This window comes from Aulonocara stuartgranti (genome assembly GCF_965226115.1).
Source record: "Aulonocara stuartgranti genome assembly, chromosome: 13".
NCBI classification, from domain to species: domain Eukaryota; kingdom Metazoa; phylum Chordata; class Actinopteri; order Cichliformes; family Cichlidae; genus Aulonocara; species Aulonocara stuartgranti.
The window spans coordinates 10,939,862-10,953,677 of record NC_138949.1 but is presented as its reverse complement, the minus strand read 5'-3'; the positions used below and the strand labels follow the sequence as shown (position 1 = coordinate 10,953,677).

The 13,816-nt window shown below is 40.5% G+C and overlaps 1 protein-coding gene across 10 annotated transcripts in view; it reads left to right on the top strand.

Annotated features, from left to right (window-relative positions):
• The window catches only part of LOC309719866 (actin-binding LIM protein 1-like), a 41,631-nt gene that overhangs the window by 19,845 nt on the left and 7,970 nt on the right, over positions 1 to 13,816 (top strand). For all 10 annotated transcript variants that reach the window (XM_082556261.1, XM_082556264.1, XM_082556259.1 and 7 more), the window contains 12 exons: positions 1,246 to 1,383; positions 4,383 to 4,566; positions 5,128 to 5,237; positions 7,868 to 7,994; positions 8,118 to 8,211; positions 10,019 to 10,106; positions 11,425 to 11,489; positions 12,549 to 12,626; positions 12,808 to 12,966; positions 13,195 to 13,239; positions 13,344 to 13,379; positions 13,492 to 13,621. In XM_082556261.1, the coding sequence (XP_082412387.1) occupies positions 1,246 to 1,383; positions 4,383 to 4,566; positions 5,128 to 5,237; positions 7,868 to 7,994; positions 8,118 to 8,211; positions 10,019 to 10,106; positions 11,425 to 11,489; positions 12,549 to 12,626; positions 12,808 to 12,966; positions 13,195 to 13,239; positions 13,344 to 13,379; positions 13,492 to 13,621 (1,254 nt within the window). The remainder of the gene's footprint in view (positions 1 to 1,245; positions 1,384 to 4,382; positions 4,567 to 5,127; positions 5,238 to 7,867; positions 7,995 to 8,117; positions 8,212 to 10,018; positions 10,107 to 11,424; positions 11,490 to 12,548; positions 12,627 to 12,807; positions 12,967 to 13,194; positions 13,240 to 13,343; positions 13,380 to 13,491; positions 13,622 to 13,816) is intronic.

The window sequence follows — 13,816 nt, the reverse complement described above, 5'->3', positions numbered from 1 at the left end:
CCAACAGTCTTTTTTCAATTAATCTAGTTCAGTTAATCTTCAATTAATCCAAATTTGAATATTTGGTGTATACTGCATAAGACCTTCTTGTGTTTGTGATTGGTAGTAATTTATAATAATTACCACCAATGTATATGAATGCGTTAACAGTCAATAAATCTAAGCTTGCTAACATAGTGAGCAATGCACCTTCATAACATCAGCAATGCTGACATTGTCATCTTGAGCGCGATAGAATGCTGACATAAACATTAAGCTCCAAGCGGCACTAAAAGACTCGTGTCCTTTATAAAGTGGCTCCGCTCCTTTACATTCTCGCTTTCTCCTCATGCGTGCACACTGTCAGTACATCATGGACATGTGTCTGCCTTTATAAAACTGTTATTTGCTGCCTACCATTGTTTTATTCATTCATGGCTTTTATAGAATGAGTTACTCAGTCACAGCAAAAGTGACGTCTCTTCTGTTTTATTAGAGGCTGGTTTTTACTTTGTGAGTCTAAGCGTGTGTGTCTGTGTTTTCATTCAAAAATGTGGTCCTGAGGACATCTACTGGAGCAGGTGGTTTTGTGTCAGTGTTTATGTGTCTGCCAGTTGGTCCAAAGATTTGCCAGTGCAACAATGTCACAAACAGGAAAGATGCTGTCAGCAGGCAGAGTTGTCTCAGAAGTCACTGGTTCTGCAGTTAGTGTGACCCCATTGCCGGATGGACTCTAGCTTTATTTGCGCTTACATGTCAAAAAGAGTCAAATGATTATTGGGACGATAAGCTAGCCAGAGACAGTAAATGATCCATAACTCTAAATTATGTTTTCCTTTGAGAATGAAAGTACATTAAACTCAATAGTGAAACAGTCTTTATCAATACCCTTTTAGTGCTCTATTTACCAAGCCTTGCTCCCCTCAGCATTTTGACTGTCCATCCTCAACTGACGGAGACAGACTATATTTAGACTGATGTTCTCCAGAGAGTCTCTCTGGCCAAGAACCCAAAGTTGCGCTGTCCTGCTCAATGTCATTCTTTTTCTTTTTACGCTGACAGGCTCTGAGCACTTGTTCTTCAGCTCTGGTGTTTGTGAGATGTTGCAGATTCAGGTCCTTGTGCCGAGCATGCTAATGTTGACTAACTGTTGACTATAAGAGATGTCATAAAAACCGTATTGACTGCCACGTCTAGCAATTCCCGTGGCTCATCAGCATTACAGCTCAGCAGTAATGTTGATATTGTGTCTGCTTTCTTTTGCAGTGGCTCATGCGCAGGACACACGCCACCACTCTACAGAGAAGCCCCTAATTCAGTGCTACAAGTGTGGGCAGCCATGTAAGGGCGAGGTGCTCCGGGTGCAGAACAAGCACTTTCACCTCAAGTGCTTCACATGTAAAGGTACAGTATACAATAAATACATTTTCAACATATTTTATTTGAAATTATAATCAAATTATATTTTCCTACAAATAAATAAATTAGGTACGCTAGAATATGGGGATAACAAGTCGGGAAACAAAGAAATAGTAATACTGTAAGTAAATTTAAGTAGTAATTTTAAGTATTGCATAACTTCTGGTATTTTACATGAGAAGGAAACACAAATTATGTTGTAAGTAATTTTGAGTACAGTGGAAGTATTTTGTACATAATTTCATAGCAATTCTGCAGAAAAACAAACAATATTTTCCTCTCTTAGATTATTACCTTGCATTTTTACATGCTAATGTTTTTTTACACCTTTGATGTTGATTATGATCTTTTTTTTTCTCCTCAACCACACTTCAAACATAACCTTCAAAAGGATTGTATTTTTAAAAAGCTGGCTTGGTGTGAATAATAAAGATGGAGATGTAACAAAGTAAAGATGTAAAAATGAAAGATTAATCCACTCTCTAATGTGTCCCAAAAAATGTACTTAGGATGGAAAATAAGGAAATATTGTTTGTTAAAATCATGCAGTTATGCATTAATTAAAATTGCCTACACACTACTTCAATTTATTTATAGCATAGTTATTCCTGTGCCATATTATAAAGTGTTACCAAGAATTCCAGTAAAGAGGTAAACTGCTTTGGGGATTATATATGAGTAAATATCTTTACTAGTATTTACTGCATGTGATTTCTCTCACCTTTATTCCATGTCAGAAAGCCTTTAATATTAAAATACAGACCAGTTGTTAGTAAATAAGTCATGTGTTTACAATTTAAAAATGATCTTTCATACCACTAAGACTAAACGGGAGAAGAAAAATGTGGGAGTTATGTGAAAATTGGCAGCCAAAGTGTGAAGTTTTAAAATTCTCTGCTAATTTGATCCTGTCACAATAGTAGAACATTAGCTGCCTTTCATTCAGTCTGTGCTACTTAATGAACTGGTTTGATTTTTTTTTTTTGTTTTGTTATGAAGAATGTTCCTCGCTGTTTGTACTCAGGAAGCACGATAGTGCAAATAAACAGTTCTTTCTTCCTTTGCTGTCCCAGAATGCATCCCGTCCATACAAAGTTTGAACTATAGGACCAGTCAAGTCCCTTAATGCCACAACGTCCTTTCTGTGACCTTCCGACTGGACGGATGCATGGTGGCATGACTCGTCTTCACTTCTCAGACCTGCATTGTTCAATTAAAGTGCCATCCTGTCTACTATGACAAGAGACAGTGCAAATCCTTGTTCATTAAGCTTTATTACCGATAGGTTTCTAGCACTCCGGCATGAGTACTATGTAGCCACCCACAGCTGACCAACCCATCTCACTTCGGCTCAGGTCTTGCCCTGCTAAAACCTTTGTAGTTAATCCAAGACTGGAGTGCTAAGAGTTAGCTTACTTCATCGAGAGCCTAGAATAACACAAGCAAACGGTGAGATTAGTGCCTAATTCGGTCCTTTACATGTGCATGCCACAGGAGTGATAAAAGCATGATAAGGATAATGAGAAGGTTGCCAAAGTAGACACTAGTACAGCTTTAGTAGCCAAAAGACTCGGTGTCCTGGTCCTTGCTTTAATTGGATGTATGCTTTTATCAGTCTCCAACCTCACTAGTAGTAATCCTCAGGCTGACTGAGCTCTGACACTCAGAGATGCCTTTGCAGATGGATCCCAAATAGCCTCCTTTTGTACACTTTAATTTCATTAAATGCACAAAAGTTTCTGTTTCATTGCAGTTATTTTCATTTCAATTCAATAAGTCGACCTCACTGAGGTTCTAAAAAGGCATTTTACATAATGGCATGTATCTTTTGAAAAGCCAGGGCAGCTGGACATCAAATCTCCACTGCTGGTTTTCCTATTGACTCACTTAGTTTACAAGCTAATCTCATCATGTCTGAGTCTTAATGCAATTAAATCTGATTCACTCCCTCACCCGCTCCCATTCATCCCCAGGATTTAGCGTGCCTCATTGCATAAGAATGATTAGGTGCAGTTATCTCAAACATCAAAATATTTTCCCTCTTAGCTCTGGCATTTCTGAAGGGCTATTAAATTCGCAGGCTCTCTCTTCGGTGCTAAAATGGTGAACTGCACGGATTGAGTGATTATTATGGAGGGTTGAAATATTCCGTACGGGCAAGCTGATGATGAAAATGTGCAACCTTCTCTCATTATGTTGCAATGACTGATGTTCTGTTTAATGTAAAGTGTAATTGGAATTCCTAAAACAAAATCTAATAATGTTCTTTAATAAGTGAATACTATGTTCTGAGTAAAATATGAAAGACAAATACTTACTTTAACTGATAGTTTTTATACACACAGATTTTTTTATTACACACATATGATTATTTAAGTCAGTTTTAATGCCAACACAAAGTTCAGCCATACAAATTCCGAGTAGTAAAAATATTTTATTTGTCACACAAACACCTCAGTTGTTTGTGAATTTCTATTTCTTACCTTGTCAGTTTTGAATGTTTGTGTAGATGACAAGGTTACATTTGAATAGAAGGAAGCTTGTTGTAGGCTATCAGTGTAGTACCAAACATTTTGAGCAAGTTATCTTCCAAAACAGATCACAGCTATTTCCTGGGCTGGACAATTGCCGAATTGTTGTTGCATTGAACCTTTAAAGTGAAAAAAGCCTTGCCAGAGTAGTACAGACTGATAGACGTGAACTCTAAATGCAACAGTGTTTCATAGCGAGAAGATTTTTTTTAATAGCCTGGCTGTGAACACTGCTGATGAGAGGATTTTTCGTTCTGCTTCCCATTGTACACACAGAGCTATTAATATGTGTTTTTCAGTGATTTTCCCGTCATCGTCCATTTCACACACTCCAGGCTAGCAGTTGTTAAGAAAGCCACTGAGCCATGGACAAGTTGTGAGCCTTGATGGTTGAACGCCTTAAAGCATTAAATGACCTGACTCACTGAGTGCCAATTTGTGTGTCTCCTATAGTATGTGGCTGTGACCTTGCCCAGGGGGGCTTCTTCATGAAAAATGGAGACTATCTGTGCACGCTGGACTACCAACGCATGCACGGTACCCGCTGCAATGGCTGTGGGGACTTTGTTGAGGGAGAAGTGGTTACTGCTCTGGGCAAGACCTACCACCCTTCCTGCTTCGTCTGCACCATCTGCAAGTAAGACATTCACTGCTTTCACCAGGTTGGCGTGTGGACTGCAGAAAAAGTGTGATTGCATTGCAAAATAATAATGAGCACCAACAAGCAGCAATAAGGTGTTAAAATAAGCTCTAAAATATAAAATATGGGATGTGAAGTATGAAAAGTTGCTAATTGCAGTTACATGATATTCTGAGTTGAAAATATATCTTCTATAATATAGCAAAATCAACACAGGTGCTTCTCTTTAATGCTGCTCATGTCTTACTTTCTTGGATTCACTTGTGACTCTCCATTTTAGCTACGATTTAATTTTCCGTGGAATGATTGTCATGGACAAGCAAAGTTCATGGCAGGAGTAATTCCAGTAGACAGTTTACAGTAGCATGCTGTGTGTCATGTCTACGTCATCTGACTAAATGAGCTCCCCAGGCTGACAGTGTTGACATACATCCGCATCATTGGGCCCTGTCATCTTCACCACCGTCAAACAACCTGCAAGCCACAGCTAATAAACTCTTACACTTACCATGGGAGCGCAGCTTTGTTGACTGGTTGTTGATGTCACCCCGCTTCTAGACGACCGTTTCCTGCCGGGGACAGGGTGACCTTTAATGGAAAGGACTGTCTCTGTCAATACTGTGTCGAGCCCATGTCTCCAGGACCAAAGGACATCCTGGGCTCCAGCAGTGAGTAGCCATTGTCTGTTACACAAACAGAAAGGAATTAACCTTCACACAATGATAGTTTGATAGACTTTACACTTGAACTGAAAGTGAATTATTGGAATTTATTTGGTTTTACAGAAACAAAAAGTCTGGAAAATCGTAGCCTCCAGACCTGATTCATACGTGGCATTTAATGTAGCTGTTGACCAGTCAGTTTAGTGGTAATATTTTGGCTGTGAAGAATAATTTTCAGGTCCATATCAGTCATCTTGCCCACACATTATTAGCATTAATTTAAAATCAGTTCAATGTGAAAATCTATAATAAATGTGGAGTTGTGCCTGTCCTTGGGTCATTCATTACTTACTCATAAACTTTGTACCCACAGACTTTATAGTCATTTCTATCCACATGGTAATTTTAAAGTATTTCAATTCTTAACTTGAGAAGTTACATGAACCAGTAATGACTTCTGTAAAAAGGTGTTTCTCGATTTATTTGATATCTTAAACAGTTGTGAGCGATTGCCCAGAGACACACTGGAAAAGCTCTAAAGGCCAATATAGTTAGCACAAGATAATCAGCAGCATGCTGGATTGTTGTTACGTCTACAAAGCCACGTCACCACAACTGCACACTTTAAGCTCCAGACTTGCAGGTGCTGCTGCAGCTTGGCTGTGAGGAAAGCTGCATGTTCAATAATTCGTTGTCTAAATGTGCTCGACGTTTAACTGTGTGATAGTCGGTGCTGCTAGAATCAGGCCAAGCAAGTTCAAGAGTAATGCTGAACCGCAGATCAAAAAGACTCAAAAGTAAAGAAAAAGCTGGTGTTCATCTTTGATTAAGCAAACAAAAATGAATAAATAAAAGAAAAATAAACTTTTAGTGAGAATTTTAAAGAGAATATTCGCACAGCTGTGCCTGGGATCAACAGAGCCTGGGATCATGGGGAATATATACCACAGGGCTGTGTAGTGTAATGAGTAGGGTCTGCTCTGGTCAAGCACTCTAACATTAAAATTCTTTTTAATGAATCTAGAGATTCTCGGTTTAAAGAACTGTTTGTACGTAACTGTTTCCGGCATTGAAGCCAAATAAACTACTAGTCTGATATTTTGCCTTCCACTGTATTTGATATGAAGTTATAGCTGTAAGTTAGTTAGTCAATAGTTTTCACTCTTTTGTTTTCATAATGATTAAACAAACAAGATTTATTGTTTTAAAAACGGTTAATTAGTGAGAGGTTCAGGTACCGTTGGGAAAATACTGCCGGGAAGGTTCATATTTGATAAATAAAGATGATAAAGTGGTATCAAGCGATCGTCAAACCTTTGGCACAAAAGTAAATTTCCCTACATGCCAAACTGCCAGTTTGATTCTGTTTTATTTATATACTGTAACACCAAAACACAGTTGCCCTGAGGTGCTTTATATTGTAATATTAAGACTCTATATAATAGACAGAAAACCCTGACAAACAAACGACCCGCTCTGAGCAAGAATTTGGTGACAGTGGGAAGGAAAAGCTCCCTTTAAGCAGAAAGAAACCTCTGGTAGAACCATCATGGGAAGCCCTCAGCAGTCTAGGCCTTTTTCAGCGTAACTAAGGGAGGGTTCAGGGTCACCTGATTCAACCCTAATTATAAGCTTTTACAAAAAGGAAAGATTTAAATCTGATCTTAAAAGTAGAGGGTGTCTGTCAACTGAACCACAAGTAAGCCTGCAGCATACTGGAGTGATATGGTGCTATGTAGTCTTTAAGATAAGACTGGGCCTGATTATTTAAGACCTTGTATGTAAGGTGAGCAGAAGGCAAAGCAGAAGCGAAATCCTAAGGGGTCAAGCAGGTTTAAAAATGGTTCTTTTCCACATCACAGTGCAGGAGTTCCCTTAAAACCTAGTTACAATTGAAGTAAAAACAAAGAACTTGTAGCATTCAGGGAGATCCTCCACCTCTCCCAGCCTCATGTGCAGACCATCCGTTTTCCTTTATGTATAACACCAAGGACAGGTCTCGCTAAATAATGCATGGCCGTGCATTTCCTCTGGATTGTGTGGCCCTCAAACCCCCCCTCCTCTTCTGGATCCTCTCTTTCTTCCTTCTCTTCCTCTTCCTGCTCTTTCTAGCTGCCTCTCTCCCTCCCTCATCCCCCACTGGTGTCTCTGTTGGTGTTTCGAGAGCTTTTAGACAAGGTCACCTATAAATAAGGCATGCTGATTCTGCTCACGTCATCATCCCAACCTTGTTATGCCTCACGTAGTTATCATCCCCTGTGGTTGCGGTCGGCTCTGCGTTCCTTTCATCCTCTATTCATTAAAGAAGAGATGACAAGAAGATTGTTCATTTAGAAACCAACCTCTTACACTTTTAGAGCCTCGGGATCCTACTTGCTTATGGATGGAGCTTTTAGAACCATGATAGGAGAGAAGTGGATGGTAGGAAGCTGTCAGAACGCTGCTGGTTACACTCTATCACCATCTAGTGTCTTGGATCAGAAGTGACAAGATGCCTCAGCTAGTATGTAAAGGCTGCGCTTTTATTTTAAACAAACCTTCAAACAAAGTATTAATTAGATTCTTCCTTCAACTTTTAACTCATGTTCTTGTTGTGTGTGTGTTCTTTTTAAACAACGCCTATTTTGCTTTCGTAGATTGCGCAGGATGTGGCCGAGACATTAAGAACGGACAGGCTCTCCTTGCTTTGGACAAACAGTGGCATCTGGGCTGCTTTAAGTGTAAGGCCTGCAACAAAGTGCTGACCGGGGAGTACATCAGCAAGTAAGGAGCACATATCTGCTGTGATTATAGGCTGCTTGCTTGAATTTAGGCCTGCACAGGGTTCACGCTCCATGTAATATTTCACTGTCAAGCGTTTCCACGTGTGTCTCTCTCGCCTCACAGGGATGGCGCCCCCTACTGTGAGAAGGACTACCAGACCCATTTTGGAGTTCAGTGTGAGGCGTGCCATCAATTCATCACAGGGAAGGTGCTAGAGGTAAGGACACACACACGCATCCATATCACATTTAACTCATAGTATGCGCAGATATCTCTTTGTGTGGCCGCCCTCTGAGTTTCCTGAGAACCTGCCTTAGGTAAGTTTGAGGGAATCCTGAGCGTTTAAATCCTTAAATCACTAGAATTTAAATGATTTTTAATCATAATTTTTGGGAAAGTACAATTAAAGTTTAGATTGTTTGCATTATTTTGGATTCAGATGTCTTTAATACTTGAGAGTGTGTCTGCCTTTCTGCTTCTCATGCAGACACACACAGGGGATGTTGCATGGAGCAGAATTGTGAAATGTAGTTTGATAATCTCTGGTGTAATCTCCTCTGCACCGAGCCAAACAGACTCTTGACACGACTGTATTCAACTAAAAGATTAACTCTTAGCAGATTTTAGGTCTTCTCAACTCCTGCCTAAATACACATTTGCAAAAACACGCTCAGCCATAAATGATATAAATATTATATAAGAGGGAATGTGATCTGACATTTAAAAAGTGTGACTGGTATCCCCATGCTATCACCTGTTATGAAACACTTTTTGGGCATTATTAGAACTGCGCTTAAAAAACACGCATGTCCTTTACACTGTGTCTGTTCACTAGTATCTCCAGCATATGCAAGCCTGCTTGTTCTGCAAAGAGTGATCCGGTCAGACACTGAGTTATGTGTCATTTAATGGTATGAAAATGTCACTGCTAGCCAACTAGGCTTACAGTAATCCAACACTAAGGCAGGCCTTTATGACAATAGGAAAAGGCTGCTGGGTCTCATCCCTGAGCCGCTGCCAGTGGATCAGTGAAGCCAAAGCCAAAGTCTGAAAGCCTAATCACTGACCCAAGACCCAGGCCAAATACTGTAAAGCCATCAGCAGGTTGCATATAGTCTGTTCCTTTTGGGAGTGCAGTGCGAATGGCTTATTAATGTAGGGGTCATTAACGGTGCTGTTAGAGATCGAGAGGAATCGGGAGTGTCTGTAATGGTACGCTGCACATGTAGCAGAAGTACTTTTATTATAGCTGAAAGGGAATTGAGTTTGGCAGAGTGCTGGGTAGAAGGCACTATAAAGTTTCTTCTACAGTCATTTTTTCTCATGCAGTAAAATGCAAATATTAGTCTGTGGCTTCATATCTTTGAGTAGCCACTTGCCTCTTAATGAGGGTTGTTATACAGCAGGCGATTCATTTGGATATTTATCACCCGTGGTCAAGGTTGCTTGGGCTTTTTAACAGAACGCTCCACATGCAAAGTGGTACGTCAGTATAGACGGAAGTTTGGGCGCTCTAGCTGTCAGACCATTTTACTGGAGCACATTATGAAAGGAAGGTACAAAGCCGGACGGTCGGATACTTGAAAGCAGGTTGACTGTGCCGTTTTGAACCATCATATTCATCTTTTTAAAATAGTAAGATGTTTGACTGGAATACGTTAAATGATTTCTCAAAATGTGATGCAGTAAAGTCACACAGATCCTCACTTGACTCCATGAGCTACTGAGAAAAACGTGAAAAGATGCTGAATGGCATTTTTAGGGAAACTTTTTTCACCCGCTGCTGCCCATTTGCATGTGAAGCAATCCTTTAGAAAGGAAACTACTGGCACACTGGATCTGATGAAACGCTCTCTTTCCTAACATGGGCTGTTCGAGGAAGCGAGCGCAGCTGAGAGCAGGTGGGGCACAAGGTTTACTGCCTGGAAGTCATAGCTCAGCTTCACCTGTCCCACTGCAGGCTTCATTCGTCTTCATTTTTTCCCCCACGATGCCAAGTCTGTTTTGCGGTCCGTGTTTTCCAGGCAGGAGATAAGCACTATCACCCCAGCTGTGCGCGATGCAGCAGGTGCAATCAGATGTTCACAGAAGGAGAAGAGATGTATCTGCAAGGTGAGCGGATCTACATGTGCTGCTGCTGCCTCATCAAAACTTTGTTCCTTTTTGCTTCTTTTTTTTGTGTGTGTGTTTGTTAACTGACACTGATAAATTGAACACTCCTCTTTGGGTTGAGTAAAGTTTAGCATTAAGAAACGGATTTTATTCAACTATTAGAGCTATAAAGGAGGAAATAGTATTAGGAGGTGGAAAATGTAAAGAAAATTGTAGTTATTTCTGTCATAAGGGTGTAAATTATAATAGTCTGACATTCATATAGGAGATTATACACTAAAAACCACACTCACAAAGCTCTTTATTCTCTGCAAGCTGTCTTTTTAACAGCCACACTCCAGTAGATGTATTCAGATTACCTTCCTGAGCCACAGACGCATGTTTGTGCCGCTGTAAACCCAGAGACTGGTTCCTCTGCAGTATGATGGAAGTGAAAAGCTGGTGAAAACGAGGTCAAAATGAACATTTTTTCAACATTCTTTAAGTCTTGAAGTGCAGAGCAATACTTCTTTTGTTGTTTTCCCAAAGATTTGAAAAACACCGTAAAACACATCACTCTAAAATCTCTTAGATGTTGGGATTTGGTGACCGTGGAGGACATAAGAAATGATTTGAGTCACTTCCTTTCTCAGACCATTCGGCATCCTCTCGTAACCTTCTTTGTCTTCTTACTTATGTGGATTTTTATGTTTAACTTGTCAAAGATGAATCCCCGGCACACTGTCAGCTCTGGGTCTCTGCAGTGGGAAATCTTTATCCTAGAATCAATAAGAAAAAGAAGTGCGATTTCATCTCAGTTCTTCTCCATGAAATAGAAATGTTGCTGCAGTAAATGAAGTATTTCTGTCAGCAAGACTATAATTGTGTAAATAAGTGTGTAAAATTACAGTTGGTCCAGATTTATTTGTTCCTTTTTTTTCTTTTTTCTTTTTTTTTTTTTACTGTGGAGCTATTGTGAAAAAACACAAATTTCTATAGTTAGGTAATGACAAAATATGAATTATTTAGGCTATTTGATTGTTTAATTATTACTTAATCACTTTGGTGGATTAGGAATGACCATATTGAAGTCTTTATCAATAGAAAAAAGCTTTAAAACTTGTGAAAATACAGTTAAAAATTGAAACTTATGCCCTTCTTCACATTTTCCAAAGCCCCCCGGTGGGCCGAAATGGAGTCCTTGCCGGGCCAATTCCGGCCCATGGGCCTTATGTTTTACAAGCCCTGATCTAGAGCATGAGCAGCCCTTATGAATAAAATTAAATTTATGTGTTTAATCAATTTAACCTGAATCTGTTCTCTCTGTCTCCCTGCACAGGGTCAACAGTCTGGCATCCTGGGTGCAAGAACACCACGAGAACAGAAGAAAGGCACAGGGAGCGGGTAGGAATCTGGGACCTTTTGGGGTTTTTTATGTGTCACGGAAATGTTTTACAGGAAAAGATAGAGTTTGGAATATTTAACTAAACACACTTTTATCACTCCCTTGCTGTTAAAATTTAACTTACTGTGCTGTAAAATAATTTGCCTGTTGAAACAGCTGTGTGTGTGTGTGTGTGTGTGTGTGTGTGTGTGTTTGCCTTTCCATGTGTTATGTGTGTGTATATAAATATTTGTTCATATGCATATTTACGCGTGGCCACGTTCACCTTGATGTATGTGTGAACTGTGAGTCGGGCAGCAAAGGTACAACCCCTGTGTGATGTCCTGTGAACCCCCCCTCCCCCTCTCCCTTCCTCCACAGCTAATGCCTCCGTCCCTCTTATTCCTCCAAAAAACAGAAAGGCAGGTACTGTATTTCGCTATTGGCTATGAGATGGCATCATCCTGTGTTCCACCATGTCCATAGGACACAGTGCACTGTATGCTGCCATCTGCTGGAGACAGCCTGCAGTGCCCTCTCTCTGTGTGTCATACGGAGCCATTCAGTCCTGTCTTTGAACATGTCGACGGCGCATGAGACAAAGGTGCTCGCACATTTAAAGGAGCAGACGAGCTGACACAGACGACTGATGTGGCTTTTTCCTAAAATCAACATTTACCCATTCGGCGAAAAGCTTCAATTATGCCACGTGCAGACCTGCTGCTGCCATTCAGACAGTTCATTTCCCATAAGCAGGCATGAGGTCCTTAAGAACATCAAATCACAGCACTAAATCACTCATTCACTTTGCAAATTTGCAAATGAATGACTTAATCATGAGATGACATGTTAGTGTTCCAAAGTACTTCATATAATTCATGAAACGTAAATACAGGGGTTGCCGTTCCCTCTCATCCCTCATACGGTATAAAGACCAACCGTGTACTAATAATGCATAATATCCAGGTGACAATCCTGGCTAATATGCAGGTGCCAGTGGGCTGTGGATCCTGGTAGGCTAACTGCTCTGACAGGTATTGATGTGACTAACAGCCACATTTGTGTTTTCTTTTTCATAGCCGACGAGGTCGTCGTCTGAGAGTATTTGTTCCAGACCTGGTTCAAGCATACCTGGCTCACCGGGTCAAACTATCTATGTAAGAAATGTCACAAACAGAGCTACAGTCTGAATAGATTCTGTAAATACTGTCAATGATATTACCCTTCCCACACCTTTTTTAGCATAACTGCTGTTTGACAGCTGCACCTTGCACAGCAGTAGTAATCTCCCTGTACTCTTGTGTACGTGTGCACGTTTGTCTTTGTTTGTCTCCCTAGGCAAAAGTAGACAATGAGATCCTTGATTACAGAGACCTAGCTGCCATTCCAAAAGTCAAAGCCATTTATGACATTGAGCGCCCCGATCTTATTACCTATGAACCTATGTACACCACCTCCCTGGATGAGAGAGAGGAGAGACGAGAGAGTGTGGGAGAGGTAAACACACAGACTGCGTGCTTCTCATTGTGTGCACACAAAAACGGTCCATGAATAAAACTCAAATGAGACATGATTTTCCTCTGGAGGGATTTTTTCTTATGCAACAACAACAAAAAAAAGAGAGAGAGGATATAATAAACACAAAGGACTCTATTACTGATTAAGATATTTTTCACTCTGTAATAAAAGATCTTTTGCCTCACTGAACGTCTGGGTCCTTCACAGCTCCACACTGCCAGGAAGGAACGTTCCCCCTTGCCGGATGACAAGGTTAGATGCATGGCTAAAAAGGAAGCAAAGTTTAATTTGTCTTTTCCTTTAATGTTCTTGTGAAAATCAAAGTTATAATTCAGAGTTGTTTGATTTCTTTGTAGTCCTCAAGAAACATGTCGCCAACCCCATCTGGTGAGGTGAGCGAATCCATCAAACTCACTGTCCTGCTGTAGGCGACAGTAAATACAGTCCAGTGTAGTGCGCTCTCGTTCATCAGAAGCTTGTGTAATCACTCGGTTGTGTTGACAGGGATCTTACGACAGGAGGGAACGCATCCTTCAGAGGTCCACCAGTCAGGGCTCCATAGGATCACCAGTTTATAATCGTCATGGATACACCCCCACTTTGTCACGGTCGCCGCAGCATTTTCACCGGCCAGGTAGGTCCTCGAAAAGACTCATTTTGTGTATATGTGTCTGTGTGTATTACTGTAGTGATTTCAGGGTTTTCATAAAGTGGATCCAAAAATCTTTGATAAACAGGTGATGATGATGATTCAGAGCTCGCTCAGCCTGGCCTTAACGTTTGCATTTCCCTCCCTGTGTTGTTGAACGTAACCAAAATTGACTTGAGG